This window comes from Fistularia commersonii, chromosome 3 (assembly GCF_037954325.1).
Source record: "Fistularia commersonii isolate RoL2024-O1a breed Wild chromosome 3, RoL_Fcom_v1.0, whole genome shotgun sequence".
Taxonomy (NCBI): Eukaryota; Metazoa; Chordata; class Actinopteri; order Syngnathiformes; family Fistulariidae; genus Fistularia; species Fistularia commersonii.
This window is the reverse complement of record NC_141286.1, coordinates 26,812,125-26,834,476: the sequence shown is the minus strand read 5'-3', so window position 1 is coordinate 26,834,476 and position 22,352 is coordinate 26,812,125. Positions and strand designations below refer to the sequence as shown.

The following is a 22,352-nucleotide window of genomic DNA, read 5'->3' as shown; positions in this document are numbered from 1 at the left end:
ACGTTTTACTCCCGCGGGCCCGTGAACTGCCAACCGAGCACCCGGAGGTGCTTGAATTTATTGCCGCGTCGAGCTTTACAGCACACCTGAAGAACTCTCTTCACTTGAGGTGTAAGTGCCTTTCCCCAGCAGCAGGTTCACCATGGTGGGAGAGTTGGCCACCTTCAGAGGGGTTTCCCCCCTCCTGTTGCTCTGGCGTGGGTCCCCCCCATACCGTAAGAGCAGCTTGACCACCTGCAACGGGCAGCAAACACTCAGCAACTTAGCTTCGCAGGCGTACGTCAAGTCACATCTGAAAAGGTCCGGGACAAAAATCTGCACGGCGCCCTCAGAGGCGTCTCTCTGAGAGAACCGGTTCGGCGTCCCGACCTTGAAATGTCCGTTGTTGGATGCATCGTGCAGCGGGGTGTCGTCGTCCAGACCCTTGGTGTTGACCTCCGCGCCGGCTGCCAGCAGCTGCTTGGCCACATCGTAGTACCCTCGGTTGCAGGCCTCGTGCAGCGCCGTCCAGCCTGCTCACCAGAGGAACGGCGGTCAGAACCCCGCGCGTCCGTGGACGACGCCGATGCTACGAGCCGGCGCGTGTGCACGGAGCCTCTCACCTGCAAAGTCCTTTACGTTCACATTCGCTCCCTCGCTGATGAGCTCCTTGATGCGGCGTACCTCCCCGCGGATGGCGGCCCGGTGCAGCCGGGTCTCCCCCCTCTCGTTCCTCTTGTTCACTTTATCTTTGGTTTTAGATGCAGAGTTTGGCGTTCCCTTCTGACCCAGACTGGACTGTGACTGGTGCTTTGGTGTTGTGTCTGCAGACAGAGGGTTCGTTAGCAGAGGAGGGGACGGGGGTTTGGACCCTTGATAACAAACTGCGCTTCCACTCATCTGCTCTTACTTCAAAATGCCACAAGGGGGCGCTGCTAGCTAAAGAACGGGCGCCGGGGCGGTCGGACCCGTAGCTCGGGCTCATTTCATCATATTTACGAGATTAGACCCGAGCCTTAATCACATTTACATTATTGAGTTTTCACAGCAATTGTCCCAAATGATATTTGAAACTTGCTCACTTAATCTATGTTCGCTCCTTCGGACAAGAAAGCCAGGGGTCGGCACGTACCTGAAGCCCCCGGCCCGCCCCGGCCCACCCTGACCCGCCCCGGCCCACGTTCGTCTGAAATGCCTACAGAAAGTCAGGGGACCCCTGAAGGAGCCACGGCGACGGCGGAGCTTGACTAAACCATCTGACGGCGTGCGGAAATAAAGGATGGCCGGAGTGTTATAGAGGGTCTGCGCTGAGTCCCGAACTCGGACGCCCCTTGTCGTCGAGCGTCTCCTGCGCCGAAACAGACCGGCGCCGCACCGACTTTTGGTTCCTCTACGCCGTCGCGCCGTCTTTCAGAGGAGCAATTCCTCTTCTGCGGACGAGCTGCGAGGCGATCCTTCAGATACGTGGTCCACAGAACCCTGGGCTCCCGGGCCCTCTCAGACCCCGGTTCTCGCTCGTCCGCTCGAAAAACAAACGTCCCCCCCGTCCCCTCCTTCTCTTTTTCGGCGGCGGAGGATGTGGCGTCCATGACAAGCACGCACCTGGACTGTTGACGGACTCCTCGGCCGTCATTTGCATGAGCAGGGCCACCTGCTGCCGCTCGGAGAGGGGGTACCCGGCCCGGATCCCTGGCATCCCCATCCCAAACGGCAGTCCCGCCTTCCGGGTGTTTGTGGGCTCCTTTTTAATGCGCTTCCGCTCTGGACCTGGTTTCTCTGCAAACATGGAGGACAGACATTAGCGCATCACTGACAGACACAAGTCACTCTGCAGAAGATCAGAATAAAAGCAGGTGCGGTTTGCATCCATGGGAAGCTGCTTATATCCACATCGATCGTCTATTCAGTAAAATATATTCAATGATTCAAAAGCTGTGTTTTGGTCAAATAAAAGGAATTTATATTCCAATGCAAACTAAAGCAAACAATGTGATTCCACCGCGATGAGGATCTGCTGTGTTTTCTAAACTGTGTCTCACACTCATTACAGAACTCTCCCAACCACAATGAGAACAACGGTAGCGGCGGCTGGATCAAGGGCCTCGGCGGCCGCGCCGTCACTTCCTGTCTGCCGGCGAGCTGAGCGCCACGCGAGGGGGGGGGGGGGGGGGTGTGAAGGGAGGCGGGACCTGGCAGAACCTCCGCTCTTACGAAATCCTCCGTGTGCATTTCAATTCAACACGGCCTCGCCAAGGTCGCCGCGCAGAGACGCCGGGACACCGGACCAATGCAGCTGCTCCACACAGACACACCCAGCAATTATTGTCAGTGGCAACACACCATCTGATGACTCTGTGACACACACACACACACACACACACACACACACACACACACGGCGGCAGCAGGCATGTGTGGTTGTGTCTGAGCTGAGCGCTGACTTTTCTTCTTTTGAAATCCGGGGCACAACAGATGTACACACACAAGCAGGCATGCACCACGCAAACACACACACACACACGCACACACACACACAGGTAATTAGGGTTCAAAGGAACCGCGGCGACGGCAGTTCCGGTGTCTCGTGGAGGAAAATGTTTTGCCGTCACGAGCCGAGCGCTGATGAACTTTCACTAACATCTGCGAACGCTTACGGCTAATGTGCCTCCACCCCTCGCTGATAGACTCTCACATCCTCTCAAGCATTTGCCATTCAGACACATTCCTGCTGCTGGAGCTCGCAGAGGGGGAACCACAGAGGCAGTCCAAACATGTTTTCGGAGGAGCGGAGCGCAGAAGTGCTAGGCTAGCTTTTCCACGCTCTGTTTACGAGTTTGGCCGGCAGAGCGGGGCTCCGACGCCGCCGCGCACGAGAAGACTAGCGGCGGCGGCGGCGGCTCACACGCATCTGACCAAATCGCCGTCCCGCCGTCGCATTATGATTTCTCCAGACTTTCCCGAGCCATGGCGTTTGGCCGCCCGACCGCGTGGCGGACCCGTCGGATCCGAGCGGAGCCATGAAATCCCCTGAAATAAGTCACCGAACGGCACACGTCCGAGCAGCTTGAACGGCGGCGGCGGGACGGCCTCCGGACAGCTCCGCGCCATAAACAGAGTGGCTGCCGCTTTAAGAGCCTTTAACGTGTAATAAAGCGTGCGTTAACCTCTCGGAGAAACGGCATCCGGCTGTCAGGAGACGCGGCCATGTGGCTCCGAGCGCCAGCCGGCCGTTACGTAACACGGATCGGGTGAGCGTTCGGCCTCCGACCCTCAAATAAAAGGAAAACCGGAAGGAGCTTCTCGGCTCTCGGCCCGTGGATCCGTGGAGCCTCTGCAGAGGAGCCACTCCCGGCCCCCGGGTGTTTACATCACCACCTTCGCTCCCTGGCTACTGAGAGCGATGGCTTTCGCAGCTGTTCTAAACAAAAACAAACTAACGACTAAACATTGTTTACTTGTTTGCTCGCAGACCCTGGAGGTCGTGGTTTCATCTCCGCGCCCCGTTTCATTTTCCCTCCCGAAACTACACCTCTGAGACCAGAGCTTTCCCACGTGTCTGCTGATTTCAGCTGCCCGTCACCCAGACACCTCCGGGCCAGAAGCCCCCGTCTGACCGACCTCCCCGTCAGAACCGTTGTGACCGGGCCTCCGGCACCCACACTCCACACACACCGGGAGGGGCCGTCACATGGCGGGGCCGTCCCGGGACGTCCAGTTGGACGTCTATTTAGGGACCAGGGCCCGAGTGTGTGTTACAAACGATACCGGCCTGAAATCTTACTCCTCTCCAAACAGGACTGACAAGGTAAGAACCAGGAAGGGAATAAAGTGAAAGCGGTGTGTGTGTGTGTGTATATGTGTGTGTATGTTATGGCAGAAAACACAAAGACGGGGCAGGTGATCGGGGGGGCGGTCCGACCGGTCCGACTGTGTCTTCGGGAACGTTTCAAAACAGGAAGTGCAGGCAGACGAGGCCAATGAGACGCCTTGCCGTTGGAGGTGTGGCGCTCCCAGGCCGGGTCCAGCTGGCGGGCTGGTCACACTCAGGCGGTGTGACGGTTGTGTGAGTGTGTGTGTGTGTGTGTGTGTGTGTGTGTGTGTGTGTGTGTGTTTTACTCGGCGCCAGGAAAAGAAGGACACATCAGTGTGCTGGAAGCTGCCCGGGAAAAATGTGTGGGCTGCAGATCCATGCTAACGCTAACTACTGTCTCCACTTTGGGAGGCTTCACTCACACCTTCTGTCTGTGTTCTCACACACACACACACACACACACACACACACAGACACACACACACACACACACACTTGGCAGCACAGCCAGAAACACCTGGGGACGAGAGGCCGCGTCTTCACCAGATTTATTTACAACTCCAGAAGAGAGCGGTGGAGTCCTCTTGTGAGGACCTTCACCAGACATCTTCATCCCACATCATCGTCCTCCGAGTTTAGAGAAGGAAGGCGGTCTCGGCCGCGTACGTGCACACAGATCGCCCTCTGAAACCACAGGTGCACGAGGGCCAGCGCTTTGAATGGGGCAGGAGCTTAACCTGTGACAGGTTAGTTGGTTAGTTTAACTCCTTGACTGGTCCGCAGAGCCAGAGCCTCCCCCGTCTAGCTGAAGGATACTTGGGAACTATAAACACCGAGCGAGGCTCCAACTACAGACCCTCCGACCTTCAAGGACCACAATCTGGAGAACACTGAAAACAAGCATTGGTAGCCATGTTAGCACAGCAGCAGGTTTCTGTCTCCAAATGTAGCGCCGCAGATGCTCTCTGCTCTTCACCTGCCAGTCAGAGACTACAAAACAAGATGGCGTCTGTTGGCCAAAGACTGACTGTAGAGATCACGATGTGAACAGGGAGTTTATTCTATATCTCCAGAGAGAGCGGTGCCACCTGGTGGCGTGGAGGGTCACCGCTCCCTCAGGTTCGGTGCGAAAAGGGCCAATCGTCATCACTCTGCTGGTGTCAAACAATCCAGATGCCAAAGACGTGGAGATGATTATCCGGTTATACCGAGACAGAGAGAACCAGATCTTCATTGCTACTTTAAAGTCCTTACATGTCAAGTCGTGCGGCAAATAAAACACAGATCTCCATCGGGGCCCTCGTGAGCTTCACCGAAGAGGACGCGAGTGTTGCTACGGAAACAAACACAAGCCGCCGTGGAAATGGAGGTTCTCTCGGAAGGCGTGAAGAAGGAACTGGAGATCATGTTACCGTCATATGATTATTAGTGATCGGGTCAAAACGACCATCTGAACCTGTGAGTGACTCAGACGGAGCTCTCCGGCTCCCCGCCGGCTCCTTCTGCTCAAAACCTCAATGGATCGGCTCGACGGAGAAAACCAGAAGCCGCGGTCTGCCGATCTCCTGAAACCCCGAAGAGATAAAGACCCCAAATCTGCAGCCGCTTGGGTTCCTGGGAATCAGAACGTCCAGCGTTGGAGGACTTGAACCTAACATGAAACCAATGTGATTCCAGGACGCAAAGAAAGCGTGCTTGTCACGAAGACCAATATATTAGATGATATGATATTAGAGGTGGGATTTCTGATGGTCACACCGACAGCAGGATGAGCTCCTGAGGAGGAACCGCAACAACCTCTGCTGAGGGTTCCCTGTCCTGGAGCTCCTCTCAGAGTAAACATAAGCAGCTTCCGCAGGTGAGCTTCATGGCCTGAAGCTCAAGGCGTCACGAAGCAGCGTCGTCCACAATGTTCACAGGACAAGTCCAGCGCACTTTAAAACTCAAAGAGTATTATTTCATTCTCGTATTTAGTTTCTCGACGTGAGACCGAATCAGCAGCCGCTCCATCGTCACTGTCCTGAAGAATGCTAACTGCTACATGCTAAACACGGACCAAAACAAACGGCGAAGTGGCCGAGGAGTCTATGGCTGTAGATGTCCCGTAGACGTCAGACTCCGCTGGTGGTTAGCGAGCACACGTGCCGCGGGCGTCACCGTGAAGAACGGCGGCCGCAGATCTACGTCGTGAAGGAGAGCGGCGACGTGTCGGCAACCGGCAAGAGCCGGCGCCATGACTGAGAGTGGAGTTTGATTCATCTCCCCTCCCCGTTCACGATCACAATCTAAACCCTGGACGGAACAAAGCTACAGGATTTTATCTCACATCTGGTTCCCTTCAGCTCCCTGGACACGTCCGATCAACAGAACTCCGTAGAAGGTTAAAGGAAAACAAGAAGTTTGGTTTACAAAATAATCTTTTGCAAGGCTGACGCCATGATCCGGAGACCTTTGTCTTCACTTTCACCTGCAGCTCATCTCAGTCACAGCCTGCAGAGCGCCGACCCACAGATGTACTGCGCAGCTGTCCAGCCACACAACACACACACACACACACACACACACACACACATAGGAAGGTAGGACTCTGTTTTAACAGCTTCCTCCTAAAAGCTGACTCAGGTTCAGCCACAGAGAATGACAGTCATTCTGCCAGCGTGATGCAACATCTGGATAAAGTGGGGTGCGTTTGCCTGGTCGTGCACGTCACCGGACGGGACCTCGCCGTGCACCATCACCAATCCAGAAAGGACCTCGCTGCTCCTCCGCTGCAGAGGGTTATCCAGAGCGGCTGGATGTGGAAGACGGCGCGAGCGGAGGCTTCCCCCCAAACCAGCCGACAGGAATGAAATAACCACGAGGAGTCAGGAGAACTTCAAGGAACCGCAGCGTGATTGTCTGCGACCAAACATGGACGCAGAGGAAAGAACAGAAAGGCCTCACAAGCTGCAAAGGTAAACAGAGTGTGGGTCTGAGGAGTGCCAATCACAGGAGTAATGAGGAGTTATGCTCTTCTTCATGATCCCCTTCAGCTGCACAACTACTACCCTCTGGCCCACGTTCCTGCAGGCTCGCCCTCCAATGCCTCCAAACCTGAGCCGAACCCCGATACTCCTCAGGCGCTCCTCGCCAGCGTGCTGCTCCTTTCCATCTCCTTTCCACCGCCGTCCGGAGCGGGAAGTTTTTTCCGACGCGGCCCCACGGGCCGGCCCTCGACCCCCGGGAGCCCGCGGTGAAAAGCGCTCGGGGCCTCCTGCCCCTCTAAATAAAGACACCGGAGTCGAGGCCGGACGCCCCTCAAACCCTCGCGTGGTGGAGCTCGGTTTCTTCTGACGCTTCCCCTTCAACTCACCGGGGGCTAAAAGGCAGGACCCCCCCATCACGGCTCCTTACCTGAGTCAGAATCTTTCTGGTCTCCATTAGCTCCAGCGGTGAAGGGCAGCTTCCGTTTGGGGGCCTTCTCTTTCATCTCCTTGACCCCATCGCTGCGATCCAACTTGGGCGTCTTGTTCGACAACACTTTTTCCTGCAGAGAGAACACATCAGAGCATGTAGGACCAGCGTCGGGACCGGGGAACCGACGCCGGGCTTCAAATGTTCAGGTGAACATCAGCAGAGTTCCAGGGATTAGCATCGAACCGCGACCGTGCGATGGGTCTGAGTCGGCCTCTCAGGGGTCGCGACCCGGTCCGTCACCTCACAGTAAAGCGACATCTTCCAGGGAGGCCTCTGGGGGTCTCGGGTCAGCAGGAATCCGGGGTCCCCCGTCCTCGGACCTCCTTCAGTCCGGCCCGACGGAAATGAGCCGTTCACACGTGGCCGTTGTACATGTAGCTCCGGGGCGGTTCTGCTCTGGCAGCAGAGCAGCTCGCCACTCGTCTTCTCCGGGACCCGCCCGGTCAGACCCGGGGCTCGCCGGGTTCCCCGATGAGATGCGGAGCAAGAAGCTACTCGTTCCGCGGCTCAGGACGGCGACCGATCCGGATCGGACGCTGCCCGCCGGTCCTCCTGAAGACCCGGCCGCAGACCCGCATCCGCTCGTGAAATCCCGCCTGGGGCTCCTCGGAGGCTTTCCTCCAGGCTTTGGGGGTAAAACTTTGGGGAGAGCGAGGACTTCAGCGAGGACTTCAGGCACTGCTCATGGAGAGAAGCCCCGACTCCTCCGGTCATTATGGGCTTTGGGAGAAACAACTTTTCCGCCGAGTGAGCTCCTGGATTCCACGGCGCCGCGAGCCAGGCGGAGGAAGAGGAGGCCGCGAGACGCCGGCTCCTCTGCGGTCGGGCCGCTGGAAGCCATCGGACGGATAGAAGCCGTCCCATCTGCCGTCCGCACGCGGGAGCACTTAGACGTCCGCCGTCCTGGAATGTCGAGCGACGGTGACCCGCTTAGGAGGCCGAGGAGGAAAACACGAGGACCAAAATAAAAACATGTAAAAAGCCAAACCGTCATTTACCTAAGGCTTACACGAGGGGAAAGTCTCGGGGCGATGAGGAGCGACGGCAAATCCTCCTAAGCCTGAAGTGGCAACCGCAACTTTTACATAACTGGGCTTAAACCTCCCAGTTTCCGGCAGGCGGAGCGGCATCCACAGGTTCCCGCGGAGCTCCCGGTCTGATTCCGCCAGGACCACCGAGCCTCTCTGAACCCCGGGGCTTCCAGCGGAGGAACTGGAGACCCTCTGGACCGACGGAGGCGGTGGCTTCGGCCGGCGGTGACGTTCTGCATGTGCGCTTTAATCCCGGGCTCCTCGGAGCAGGTCTTCATCACGTGTGGACTCTTCCGTCTCCTCCCCCGGCCGGCCCCGGTCACAAGACCATGATGTCATGGTGGAGTGTCGACGACAGCCGGCCCTCTGCCCCCCCCCCTCCGCGGTGCGTGCGCAGCAGCCTGGCGTCCCGGCGTATCCGCAGGGGAGAAGCCGTGGAGTCGTGGACCTGCAGCTCCTGCAGCTCCGGCGGCCCGCTTTTAGGAGGTTCTGCTCAGAGTTCCTGACTTTGGCCGGGCCTCCCTCTGTGTGACGCCGGGCTCGGCCGTCTCCTAGCAATGCCTGCTCTGTTTTCCAGCCACCCCTGCGTGCTGCGCTCCCTCCTCCTCCTCCTCCTCCTCCTCCATGCCAGAGAGTCTGATGCAATCCTTTGCAGAGAGCTGTAAATCCATGTCTGCATTAGCTGTACCTCTCATCTCCTGGTACTGCAGCTCCTCCCTGACATCATCACGCTGCGACCCCCACTTTAACTCCATTTGAGGGCCGAGGGGCCGCGGCGGGCCTTTGGGGCAAATCCAGACCGCCGGGGGGATCCGACCTTTCCGGGAGAATCAAAAACACCCGGCGTCACCGGACGGAGGCAGAGGTTCACGGCGGCTCGAGCCGAAGTGCACGTGGACCAGGAGGTACGTGCGCTCGGTGGGAGGAGCCCGGCGAAGCAGCTCAGACACCAGCCTCGGCTTCCGGCCGGGCGACGGCTCCAGTCTGTCCATGAAGCGGCGGATCAGAAGCCAGACACGGACCTGTTCCACGGCGTGGAGCCGGACTCTTACGTCTGGCAGCCGTTACGGCTCTGTGACGGGATTCAGACCCGTGACCTGATCTGGACGTCGGCTTCCACCTTCTGAAGGGATCTATGGGACCCTGTGGACATTCCTGAAGGACCAGCGCTGGACGGGCAAAAGGAAACCCCCTCCTCCTCCTCATCCTCCTCCGACGAGGACAAACACGAGCACGTGGCTGTCTGTGATGCCAGATGACACCGTGAGATCTTCTGACTCTCTGGTGGGAAGTAGCGATGGAGCTCGCGCACTAGTTTTACTCCGGCAGCCGCCCCTCCCGTCCCGCTCCGATGATCCGGTCTGCGGGACGAAGCCGTGGCCTCGGCAGGGTGCCGATGAGACCCGGACCTCGATTTGGTCGTCTGCTGAAATTATCTTCGATGCGTCTCTAGTTTCCCGCGATCGTCTCGGTATTCAGAAGGCTCTTCGTCAGTTAGCGAGAGCACGTTAGCACGTTAGCCTGTTAGCCGCTAGCCACCGTGTGCACGAACCCCCCCTCGGGCCGAGGAGCTCCTGGGTTGGCGGGTCCCGCCTGGTCCCGAGGGACTCCGAACATCGAGACGATACCATCGCGGGCTTGTTCAGGTGTCTCACAACGAAGGCGGGCGAACACCACGGCTAACATCAAATCAAACCGTGACCTTCTGACCCCTGTGGGGTGACGGGACCTTCTCACTTGGCAAACCATTATTACCCTGTGACGCCTCCCTCCTCCCCCAGAAGAGGAGCTTCCCGTCTGCAGGCCCAGCGGCCGTCTTCCTGGGCTAATGTCAGTGAGCGCAGGTCGGTCTGTCTTACCTTCTTCCCACCCTGCTTTTCCACCATGTCGGTGCTGAGTGGGAAGTGGTCCAGCTGGGGGGTTTTAGAACCCCCACCTTTGGGCATCGTTCAGCTCTCCCCACGCCAAGCTTCATTCACGCTGCCATTGCATCGTCATCGACCGTCTGCAAGAGAAGAGAAGAGAAGAGCGAGTTAGCTGAGGGACGACCTTCATCAGAACGTCTCAGCCCCCTTCTCAGACATCACCGCCCTGGTCTGGAGAGGGGCAGAGGAAGACGAGGGGGACGGATTCCCTCGGGTTCATCGTGGGGCAGGAACACAGCAGTGCACGTGAAGGGGTACAGAAGGACTCCCTCTCAACATGGAGACCATCTTCAGGCTCCGTGGGCCCACTGAGCCTGAGCACCACTGACAATGTGTGTGTGTGCCTCTTATGTGGTTGAACAACACACACACACACACACACACACACACACACACACACACACACACACACACAGTAAACTAAGGACAGGACCGAGTTAAATGGGTGATGACCCGGCGGTTTGGGATTATGGGATGGCAGTGACCATGGAGAACGCTGAGGAACAGGGCGCTGGTCTGGGCCCTGGTGTCGCCCACGCCCTGTGTGTGAGCCGAGATGAGGGCCGGCTGCCGTCTCCACGGACAGCCCTCATTGTCCCCTCGGCCTGTGTGTGTGTGTGTGTGTGTGTGTGTGTGTGTGTGAGTGTGTGTGTGTGCACGTGGACTGTCTACTGAGGTACGTCTGCTCCGGGACCATGAATTAATCAGACTTCCCCTCGTTGCATGATGCACTCTCCTGAGTGTGTCCCACTGTAATCATCCTGTGACTGAGTGAACAGATGAGCCCCCCCAACACACACACACACAGACACACACACACACACACACACACACTCAGACATTGGCACTCCTATCTTCCTTGGCGCCCCTCCCCCCCGCAGTTATCCTATTCAAAGACAGCTATTTATATCCTGCACTCAAGTCAAAACAGAGCGGCGCACACACACACACACACACACACACACACACACACACACACACACACACACACACACACACACACACACACACACACACACACACACACAGCTCCAGATGTTGTGCCGCTGTGCGTCTGCTGGTGGATGGGAGGGGAGATGAAGGAGGACAACCCCCATCAGGGCTCCAGGACCAGCGACCCCTGGTCGAGGCAAACAAAGTGTCCGGGATGTTGACGGCTCGCAGACAAACAGAGTGTGTGGAAACACACCGGCGCTTCCGGAAACTGGGTCAGCTGCTCTTATAGAATTATAATCCGCACTATTTTGGGAGCACGGCGGTGGACGAGGGGGACGGGGAGGGAAACGGCATTTGGCTGATATGTCAAAGAGAGGAGGGGCTCGGGGGGGGGGGGGGGGGGGGGGGGTCTGCCCGGTGCAGGTCTGTTGTGGTTCCCAACCAATGGTTGGACGGTGTTGGAGACGGTGTTGGAGACGGTGTTGGAGACGGCGTCAGCGAGCGCTGAGGTTCCTCAGTCCGGTCTGTCCAGGTTCCACGCTAACAGTGATCCGAGCTTGAAGCTCCACGATCAGCCGGTCCTAAAATAATAATATGTTCTCTCCTTTGTGAGATGATCCGTAGGAGCCCAGGATGGGCCGGGTCAACGGTTCCCTCAGGTGACTACGGGTGTTCTGAAGGCCCTCGTCGGCCTCTGAGAAGATAGCGTCATCTAGTTCGGAACATGTTTCTGTGGAACGGAGAGGAAGACCTGAAGACCACTGGTCGGAGCGAGTCCTGGGGCAGCAGGCAGGGACGGTCGGCCCTCTAGGAGACCCACCCAGGAGATGGTGGGTCGGTTCAGAGGAACCTTCCCCGTGTGAAAGAACCGTCTGCTTCTTCTAGAAGCCGGTCGGCGTTGGTCAGCTCCACCCCGAACCTGCAACGACCCTCTCCGTCTGCGGAGCGCCGGTGTCCGGCATGGGCGGGAGAACATGGTGACGAGACCTTTAGACCAAGCTCATGAGAAGTATCAGTGTGTTTGTGTTTGTGTTTCTGGTGGAACATCAGACCAGGAGCTCAGGGGACTTTTCACAGCCCAAGTCTAAAGACCAATATATCCAGGGGAATCTTGTCATGACGGATCAAAAGCACATCTGACACGCCTCCTGCCCAGAACCATGGAGAACCGTGGATCTTCATTAATGACGTCAGCCTGTTGGCCTTGGCTGAGGAGATGGCCGAGGTCGAGCCAGACAGTCCATCTTCTCCAAGCGAAGGAGGGAACCTGCCAGAGCCTCTCCTCACTGTGGGCTGCTGATCCATGCTAACGCTAACTACTGTCTCCACTTTGGGAGGCTTCACTCACACCTTCTGTCTGTGTTCACACACACACACACACACACACACACACACACACACACACACACACTCTCCTGTCTCCTCTTCCTGGAGCCACTCCCTCTGCGGTCAGATCCAGGCCGAGCCCTCCGCTCACTGCAGACGTGCACTGTGTGCACGCCTGGGAAACTGCTTGGAGACCCAGAGCTGCAGAGGCCTGGAGAACCCTGGAGAACCTCCATTCACCTCCTCTCTACAATCACGCCGCTTCCTGCTCCTCCTCTAGTCAGGAGACGAGAAGGACCCGTCCGGTGACCTGCAGGAACATCTGCCCCGATCCAGGAGACCCTTCAGGACCCCCCCCCCCCCCCACCTCAAGCTGATGGAACTGTGTTGTCATTGGTCAGAGGCGCCGCCCGTCTTGGTCTCCTGCTGGGACCAATGACAGCGCAGGAGAGCCCGCGACCCATTTAGCTCCGCCCACCGCACCAGGACAAGTGGAAAAGCAGCAGCCGCCTGCAGGACGGCCGACTTGATGTTCTCCTTCTCACCTGCCCCACATTCACCATGACACCAGCAGTGTGTTGATGCCATTCTGATGGACGGGTCAGCGCACCTACACGCAACCCGGACCGTCTTGAGGTCGTCCTCGGCGGCTTCTCTTCCACCGGGCGAAGAAGACTTTGGCTCCAAGTCAGAGGAAGCTCTCGTCCACCCCGAGTCCAGGACGCCGAGTCCAGGGCCAGTGTTGGAGTCGGTGAGCTTTCAAAACACCCAAGGCTGCAGAAGGACTCCCTCCGGCCCTGACACACACCTCCAGAAGGTTTCAAACACACACGTTCACTGTGTGTGTGTGTGTGTGTGTGTGTGTAAAGCGCAGTGCTTGTCACACTTCCATCATACCAAATATCCCGAAGGTTCAAGGAAGGTTCCTTCATCTGGACGCCGGGCTGGAACCCCCTCCAGAAAACATGGAGCTCATCATCATCAGCAGAGTGAGTCAGTGTTTGCACTCGTGACGTCTTTACACTGCACAAGGACACACACACACACACACACACACACACACACACACACACACACACACACACACACACACACACACACACACACTGCGTCGTTTTCTGTCTCTGGACTGTAATGGACTTGGCGTGGCTCACGCTGGATGCAGCCAGTCTTTCTGGAGCAGAGGAACCGGGGAAGTGTGTTGTTTAACATGTGCACGGTCGCTGTCAGAGAATCGTACGGCCGTAAACTGGATGGGGCCGGTACCGGTACCGGAGCCGGAAACACTCCTACCGGACCGAGCGCCTGTGATTACCGCAGGCAGAAACATAGCGCGCGGCGGCCTATAGGAGGCCGTTGCGGCGCTGGCGACAAGCTAGCTGTTTGGTGTGCAAATAAATCTAAATGCTCAGCTGCTGTATCCAGGCAACTGGAGCCCAGCACGGCTGCTCAGTCCCTGACCCGGCCCATTCATTTCATTATGAACCTGGGCTGAGAGGGAAGAAAGAAAAAACAGGCGCACACACACACACACACACACACACACACAGACGCTGAGCAGGGAGATACTCCACTCGTGTGCTGACTGAACACAACAAGAGGTGGGCAGATGAGCGAAGCCCGGAGGATCTGCGGTGAACCAGGTGGAGATCAGACCGACCTCGCGTTCTTCCTCGGTTTATAGAAACGTGATGTTTTCTAGGACCAGCGATTGATCAACGGTGACGGCGAGAAGCGTCCGGTCCTGGCCCAGCGGCCGCCCGGGCCAGCGGCTCGGGATCGGTAGCGGGCCGGGGGGACGGCTCCGGGCCGTTTGAAATACGAGCCGTGGGAGTGGCCCGGCGTCCGCGGGCCTCTGGTGCAGAACCACAGAGCGAGATGTGGAGAGGAATCCAATCACGCCGTCCGATTTCCTATTCTGAGCACGTTCGCTCTCACTTACACCTCTCCGTTCCATCCAATAAGGGCCCGGCGCTCGCCGCCGCCTGCCAGTCTGGTAAATCATGCTGTCTTTGCCGGTGACCTCGCTCAGATGGAGGCGGGCGTGGAGAAATGCAGCTGGGTTGCAGGAAAGGCCAGAGACAATTTAGTGCTTTCTGCGCTCCTCGTCCGCCATCCCTCAGCTCATTCTCTTTCTCCCCCTCTCCTCTGCCAGCGCTCCCTCATCTGCCTTTTCTTTATTCTCAACATCTCTCTCACGGGCAAAGCCTGACATTGCCACAGCAACGTGTGAGCGCACAAACATGGAAAGCCTGTTGCCTAGCAACTCAGGGATGAGACAGATGCGGGCCTATCAGGGAGAGCGGTGGTAGAACCACCAACGGGAAGAGGGAAGCTATTGACCCGAGAGTCCTCCTGCACATCAACCTCCAGCACCCGGGATCCGGTGGCTTCCTGACCTTTCAATCACCGACGGACCAAACGGAGCTCCTTGACACCCCCCCCCAACACACACACACACACACACACACACACACACACAACCTCCTCCGTTAAGATATTTTGCTCGTCAGCAGTCACGTTGCGTCTGCGCCGATGGTGGCGACGAGGACGAGAAGGTTCCTCCTGGAGCCTGGGCTGCAGCACTGCGACCGCCGTGAGATGAACCCGCATTATCTGCTCCAAATCCCAGAAGAGCTCGTCCCCCCACGGAGGACGGAGTGGCTGTGGAGCAGGACGGGTGGAGGAGCGAGGAGACGCACCCACGCCGGCACCACTTCCGACATTTATCGCCGAGGTGTCCCACTGCAGACGGCATCGGAGGAGGGGTTGGACAAACACCACCAGTGATCTGCAGCTGGACGTCGGAGAGGACTATGTCTCACATCGGAAACTTCCAGGAATCTCCGGCGAAGAGGAGAAACGTGACTCCCGTGTTTGTGACGTACCGAATCATCCAAAAGGTTGCCCATCTACTGTCACGGATGCTTTCCTTTTGGCAGAGCTAGCAGGTTAGCATCACATAGCTCTCTCTGGCTCATGCTCGCTGGAGGCTTAAAGAGAGGCTGCTTCTTTTAACTGTTTTTAATGACAAAGTATGAGAATCATATCCTGAGTGTTCAGTGTCAGAGGAAAGGCATCCCTTCCTGCAGAGGACTTGTGTTTGGACTGGGGGGGAAATATTTACCATCTCAAAAGAAGTTTGGAGGTTGCGGCTGAAATTCACACGTCCGAAACCCATTTAATGTGATGCAGACATCTGGAAGGACTACACACACACACACACACACACACACACACACACAGTCCAAATGAATGTTTCAAAGCCAATCGAAAGTGGAGGATGTGACAAGCTCTCCATGATGTCTGAGGAGGCCTGAGGGCTCATTTCTGCTCCACCTTCCAGCCTCTGCCTCCACGTTCCTGTCTGATCCCCAATGTTCTCATGGAGCTCACGGATGCGCAGCACTCATACTGATGGGGGGGCAGCGCTCAGGTACGAGCGGAGAAAGGAAGGCAGAAGAAGACCAAGACAACGTGGTGTCGGTAGAACCACGGAGATAAATTCTAGATACTGGCTGGATTCAATGGCCACAACCCTCCCCCGCCACAGCATTTCCTTCAAACATACGTCATCACAAGCTCCGCCGCCATCTTTGTTATTGTCTGAACGGGGTCGTGGAAGTGAACTCTGCCCTGCCCTCTGGTGGACAGACACGCCGACGTCAACACTCAGGGAGGAACGTGGGCAGCGACGTCGGAGCAGTATTTCTGTATCTTGTCTTATTGTTAGGAACTGTGAATATGGCACGCACGCACGCACGCACGCACGCACGCACGCACGCACGCACGCACGCACGCACGCACGCACGCACGCGCACACACACACACACACACACACACACACACACACACACACACACAGTGAAACGTGAGCTATTAGACACTAACAGCAGACCTGCTGATTATCACCACTGCTGATTACGGCTTGTAACTACTTCTGACTGCGAGGGCTTAGATCCTCCTTCCCGGTCTTCCGTGGTCCCGGGCGAAGCCCAGCCGAGTGTTCCTTAAGCCCGGCCGGCTCAGGTCGGACCCACGCGGCGACCCGCCGTTTGACCCCTTTGTGTCTGTAAGCTGATTGGCTCTGAGGGAACGGACCCCGGCCGGACTCGTCGGCACGCTGAGCACGACGGGGGCTGTTCCACGCTGCACAAACATCTCTGCTTGGTCAGCCGGAGAGAAACCAGAGGAGAACCGAGAAGATTGCACAGTGCAGGGATCTAAGTCCAGATTGGAAACCAGAAGATGATGGTCCTGCGGTGTGAGGCTCATCCATTGAGTAATAAAGCAACCCCAGCTGCCTATTACTGCAAAGTGCTCCACGTGTGTGTGTGTGTGTGTGTGTGATATACTTTATTATGCTTAAAAAAAAGTCAGAGAAGATAAGTGATTGCAAGTGTGTGGCTGCTAGAGAGAACATGAATGACTGTGTGTGTGTGTGTGTGTGTGTGTGTGAGAGAGAGAGAGAGTGTGTGTGTGACAAAGAGAGAGACTGGATCTACATTAAGTATTACTTGGGGAAGTAAAAATAAATACGGAGCACACACACACGCACACACACACGCACACCTTTTCTTCTACCATGCTGCTGCAAAAAAACAATAAAAACATTCCTTTGTATTGGATGTATGAGCTACTCTGGCCGTTCCTGCTCTACGGGTTCCACCGTTCTACACATCCACAGTTGCGTTGATTTGGCCGGCCTTCAAACACACACCCATCAACACCTCCATGGGCCAGGTGTGCTCAACTCAAACTCATTATCCACATGGTGAGCACACACACACACACACACACACACACGCCTGATTAGTGCTGTAGCTTCACACCACTCTAACACCAGTCGGACGTGCGATGCGAGCGCCGAGGTTCCAGGTGTATGCAGAGGACGGGTCCATGCTGGCGGGTGATTGGCCGAGGGACCGGCGGAGGTGGGCCAATGACTGTGGCCCCTGGAGGGAGCGGCCCACGGGAGAAGAAGACAGCGAGAAAAAATGGATGGGATGAATCTGAGTGGCTTCCTGGATCCCATCTGGCTGTGGAACCGTGTCAAAGGTCTGCCCTGCCTTCAGGTGGAGCTAGAACTTAAGAGGATGTGGACATCAAGCCATGAGACTCCGCGCACGTGGGCCACCATGACAGTGTTGTTATCTACAGCGACGCTTTGCGGCGGAGGAACCATCGGAGAACCGTCCTGGTCCGGACCCGCTCGGACTCTGCATGATAGGGGATCCGGCCCGCTGCTACAAACGCTCAAGGAGCTCCTTCACGCCCTCGAAACACTGCTTCCTGTGACAAAGGCCTGCGGCTGAAGGTGGTGCAGGACGGTGAAGATGCGGAGAAAGAAAGGGATGGAGACGGAGGGAACACATAGTGGCCACCACTATCCTGGGAGGAGGAGCCTGAGCGTCCGGCGCAGCTTCGCTGGGGACCAAACAGAATGTTAATGCCGTCCTGGTGCAGAGGGGGCGGAGGCGGCAGCATCCCAGATGAATTATAAATCACTGGGCAGGGCCGGATGGAGGGGTGGAGGGGTGGAGGGATGGAGGGGTGGAGGGGTGGAGGGGTGGAGGGATGGAGGGGTGGAGGGATGGAGGGGTGGAGGGATGGAGGGGTGGAGGGATGAAAGGCCTGCGACTGGAGAGCTCTGAGGGCCGGGGCGGCGCCTGCCTAAAGAGGGGGCTGAGATGGGATGGCAGACGGAGGCAGCAGCAGAACATGAGCGGGTTTTCAATAGCAGAATACCTTCTGTGTCTCCAGTGTGTGTGTGTGTGTGTGTGTGTGTGTGTGTGTGTGTGTGTGTGTGTGTGTAATGATGTGAATGTGCCTGGAACAACTCGGACCAGAGAAGACCCCATCCTGGACAATCTGGGACATCTTGGAGATTTGAGAAATGACGCCGGCGGTGGTATCAGAGACAGAGATGTTCCCCTGGAGTCCGGAGGTTCTCCGATGGCCCGGTGAGGACGTTCACGCAGGAGAACACACTCCAAGACTAGCGGGACAAACTGGCAGTCAAACATGTTTGTCCGGTTTCAGATGACAGTTGGTGACACCATGTTCAGCTCTGCTTCTCTGAGCTCCCTGCCTCCGTCTGCCGTGCAGCACAATGAAGGCGGAGGTTCAGGTCAGGTATATATGGAGATAAGGAGATCCATGTGCTCAGAATCTTACCCACACCAGGGTTCGGCCGAGCGTCCGGACGTTCGGACCCGTGGGCACGGCAGACGTCTTCACATGAGCTGCCGCTTTCTAGAGCTTTTTCTCCAACCTGCACCTCCGACCCGAAAGCCCGAGTCGGTTTTCTTCTGAAGCGAGTGGACGGCTCGGACAAAGCGGATCAGACCTCAGCTGACACGCGGGGTTCCGGGCGTCGGCGATACCGCGGCCTCAAACATCTGAATCAGGGCCTTCAACCAGCCAGAGCGGCTGGATGAATAGGACCTTCAGGATACAACTAAAATCTACCCAAAGAGAGCCAAGACATTGGGATCCAGATCTGACGGTCCTTTCTTCTACACACCTGATCATCTCCCCGACCCGACCGCCGTCCTGCCCGCTGGCCCAGAGGGCGCCGCTTATCAACCGCATCAGAAAATGTCTGTCGGGTAAAACGTGGGACGGCGGGCGCCGCCGATCTAGACACCGGCGTTTGAGAAGACGTCGGCAAATTAATAATGCCTCCTGTGATACCGCCGTAGAGGTTCTTGCGCGTTCTGGTCCAGGCTGCTGCCGACAGGGTTCTCCAGAAACACCGCCTTTCTCAAACGCTACCGATCTGCTTCGCCACGGTTGAACCCGCAGACGCCACACCGCCGTGCAGCGCCTTCGCCAACCTCGTCTTCATCAGACTGGCCAACTCAGAGGTGCGGTGACTTCCTGACACATAAATACAGGTGAAGGCTCCATTCCAAGAGGAAGGCTGAGGAACAAACAAACAAACTTCTTCCCCTTTCTCAGTTTCCGTGCTTGTTATAGACCCTGAGGAGAAAGGGAGTCCTAGCACAGCTCCACTCGCTGCTCCAAGGGTGCCTCCATGTTCCATCACACTCCAGATGGATCACACCCGAGGCGCCGAGCAGCTTCTTCTGTGGAAGACCCTCCATCTTCACAAGGGACCCGCGCTGCCTGGCATCACAAATGTTTTCAACCTGAGTTTTTTTGCTGTACGCACGCACGCGCACACACACACACACACACACACACACACACACACACACAAACACACACACACACACACACACACACACACACGCTCAGACACTATGAAGCTATACCATGTGAACAACGGAAGACGGCTCCCCTCAGGCTGGTGCCCATTTAAATTATTGCAGTTTCCATCTCAAGACTGTGATGGAGATCCAGTGCACACGCACGCACACACGCACGCACACACACACACACACACACACACACACACACACACAAACTTCCAGACAACAGCTATCAACATATGGATGCAATTTAGACAATTAGAGTGCTAACCCGGAGCAGCCCTACCGCAGAGGTAGCAGGGCTGGCGTGACGAGCCCGGGAGTAAAGAGGAGGATGTGTTCCAGCAGGAGGACGGGGAGGGGATACTTATCTTGTTTTCTCCTGCTACGACTGAAGTTCGTAAAAGGGAAACCCCTGATGAACTTCCTGTTTCAGGAGGCCGGGCCACCCCGAGCGAGTCTTCTCCAGATCCACCTGGGGTAGCCGCGACAACCTGCTCTGTCGGCGAACGAAACGGACGCCGACTGCCGGACGCCAAAACTTGTGATAAGGCGCCGGTGGTTTATTACTGATCGATCATCGGCGTCCGACAGCGTGAGGCACGGCTGACGCAGGGGTCGCTGCAGCCACGCTCCGTGCTTCCTCTCTGGAAAACATGGCCGCCGAGTCAAACCACAGGAAGCCTGGCTCGGCCGCGGCGTGTCGGAGTGCGGGTGAAATGCACGGCGGCAGCTGCCGTCCTACACGACCCGGCAGGATGTCCAGTCCTTCTGACGGACACTGCCTGGTCCCCTGGACGCTCGCGGTGAACGTGCCCCGTCTCATCCACCAAAGCGGATGTGCACGGGGGCCGCGGAGATCACAAGCTACGGCGGAGAACATGATGGCGCGCGCGTCTGGACGGACTCGGAGCACGCGCTCGGTCGGAGGCGAGGCGTTCGGCTCTTTCGCCGACCGACTACCTTCAGAGCCAGACGGGCGGCTGATCGGCCCCTCGCTTTGTTCCACAGGCCGACATGTTGCTCTGGCTGACAGATCGCGCGCTCACGCGGTTCCTGCGCTCATTCACTGCTTCTACCTGCACGCCAATGAGCCGCTTCTCCAGGAAACCTGATCGGGCAGATAATCTCAGCGACCTTATGAATATGGCCGGCGCCGGCGGGGTCAGCGGACGTCCAGCTGGACCTCAGACCTGAGCAGTCAGGCGTCGGGTGTGTGTGTGTGTGTGTGTCAGGGTGACATCAGCCGGCGGAGGCTTTAGCATGTCACACGGCAGCAGAGATACTCCTTTAACTGTGTTTCTCCTTCACGTGCTTGAACCACCTCGCATGCAGAGGTGGGACGATCTCGGCCGGGAAGCAGACGCAGACGGGCAGGTGCGCAGACGTGCTCTTCTGCCCTGAACGCCGCGCTCCAACCAGACGGACGGCGGGTTCGTCGGCCGCCAGTGAAGAAAAGTCCATAAACGTACAGACATTGAAACATCTGGGTCAGCGGCTCTGACCGAGCGCTCGGCGAGCAGCTGGTCAGCAGATGTGAAAAATGCGTTAGTGACCGGAGTGCGACCCGAGGCGGCGAAGGAACCGGACGACGACCTGCGGGCTTCAAAACACGGAGCGCCCCGGCTCCGCGGAGCTCCGAGGAGCTCCGAGGGCGGGAGCCATCTATTTACAGACGTTCGGAGCCGCTCCGTAGCACCCAAACCAACTGAATGGTTTCAAACTGTCGAGTAATGTCATTATCTTTAATAAGGAGCTTCGCATGGTTGCCGTAGTAACCATCCACACCCGGAGGAAAAGCACGGTGAGGCACACGAGCGGGGGGGAGAAGCCATCTACCGCCCGGGCGTCTTTTAAGCCGTCACGGAGGTCAGCGGGTTCAGAAGGTGTTGGGCGCTGCAGCAGAAACACAGTGCAGGGAGCGGGAAGTGTGTGTGTGTGTGTGTGTGTGTGTGTGGGGGGGGGGGGGGGGGGGGTCAGACAGGAACATCTACCGACACACTCCGACACTCCGCCCGTGAGAGGGACGGAGGCCGATTCCAGACGGAGACTTCCGTCTCGGGGAAGGCCGACACTGTCTGCAAAGCTAGCAGGAATGTGTGGAAACTCTGCTGGGAGGACTTTATGAAGACGCAGAAGCATCTTCAGCCACGTGTCCCGAGTCTCCGGTGAAGAAGAAGTGTTCTTAGACGACATAGCATTCATTTCAGAGCGAAGCTCCTGCCCGTCTGCGGCGCCGCCAACGCCTCCGCCTCTCGGGCGGCGCTGGTGCGGAGGTGCCGGGCCGCGTGGTGACTGATGACCCGGGCCTGAGCTAGCTCACAGCCTCGCCGTCGACCGGGAAAAGCGCCCATCGCGGAATGTAAACAGCTCCAAGAGGACGAAGCAGGACACGCGGGCTCACGTTTAACGCCCAGTTAATTGCAGCGTTATTTACGAGGTGACTTGCGGGACTGCGTTCAGGAGGACGTAAATAAACCTGCGGTAAACTTCCAGTGACGTTCACCAACAGGCTGCTGGAGCTTCCCGTGGAAAATCTACTCTCGACCCAAAAATCTTGCCGGGCCCGAATGTGGATGACACGACCCCCCCCCCCCTCCAGAGAGACGGACCCGAGGCCCGGTCCACCGGCTGCGTCGGGGGGTGCTGGCGTCACACACCTGCGGCGGAC

The 22,352-nt window shown here is 57.4% G+C and overlaps 1 protein-coding gene across 4 annotated transcripts in view; it reads right to left on the bottom strand.

Annotated features, from left to right (window-relative positions):
• ankrd11 (ankyrin repeat domain 11) overlaps nt 1-22,352 on the bottom strand; it is an 84,597-nt gene that overhangs the window by 9,299 nt on the left and 52,946 nt on the right. For 3 of the 4 annotated variants that reach the window (XM_086144440.1, XM_086144443.1, XM_086144442.1), the window contains exons 3-8: nt 10,137-10,282; nt 7,184-7,316; nt 1,582-1,755; nt 603-803; nt 370-512; nt 87-234 (exon numbers count right to left, since the gene is read on the bottom strand). In XM_086144440.1, coding sequence (XP_086000566.1) covers nt 87-234; nt 370-512; nt 603-803; nt 1,582-1,755; nt 7,184-7,316; nt 10,137-10,223 — 886 coding nt within the window. In that variant the 5' untranslated portion in view covers nt 10,224-10,282. Of the gene's footprint in view, nt 1-86; nt 235-369; nt 513-602; nt 804-1,581; nt 1,756-7,183; nt 7,317-10,136; nt 10,298-22,352 lie in introns of those variants that run through there. The other variant, XM_086144441.1, reaches the window with a different exon arrangement.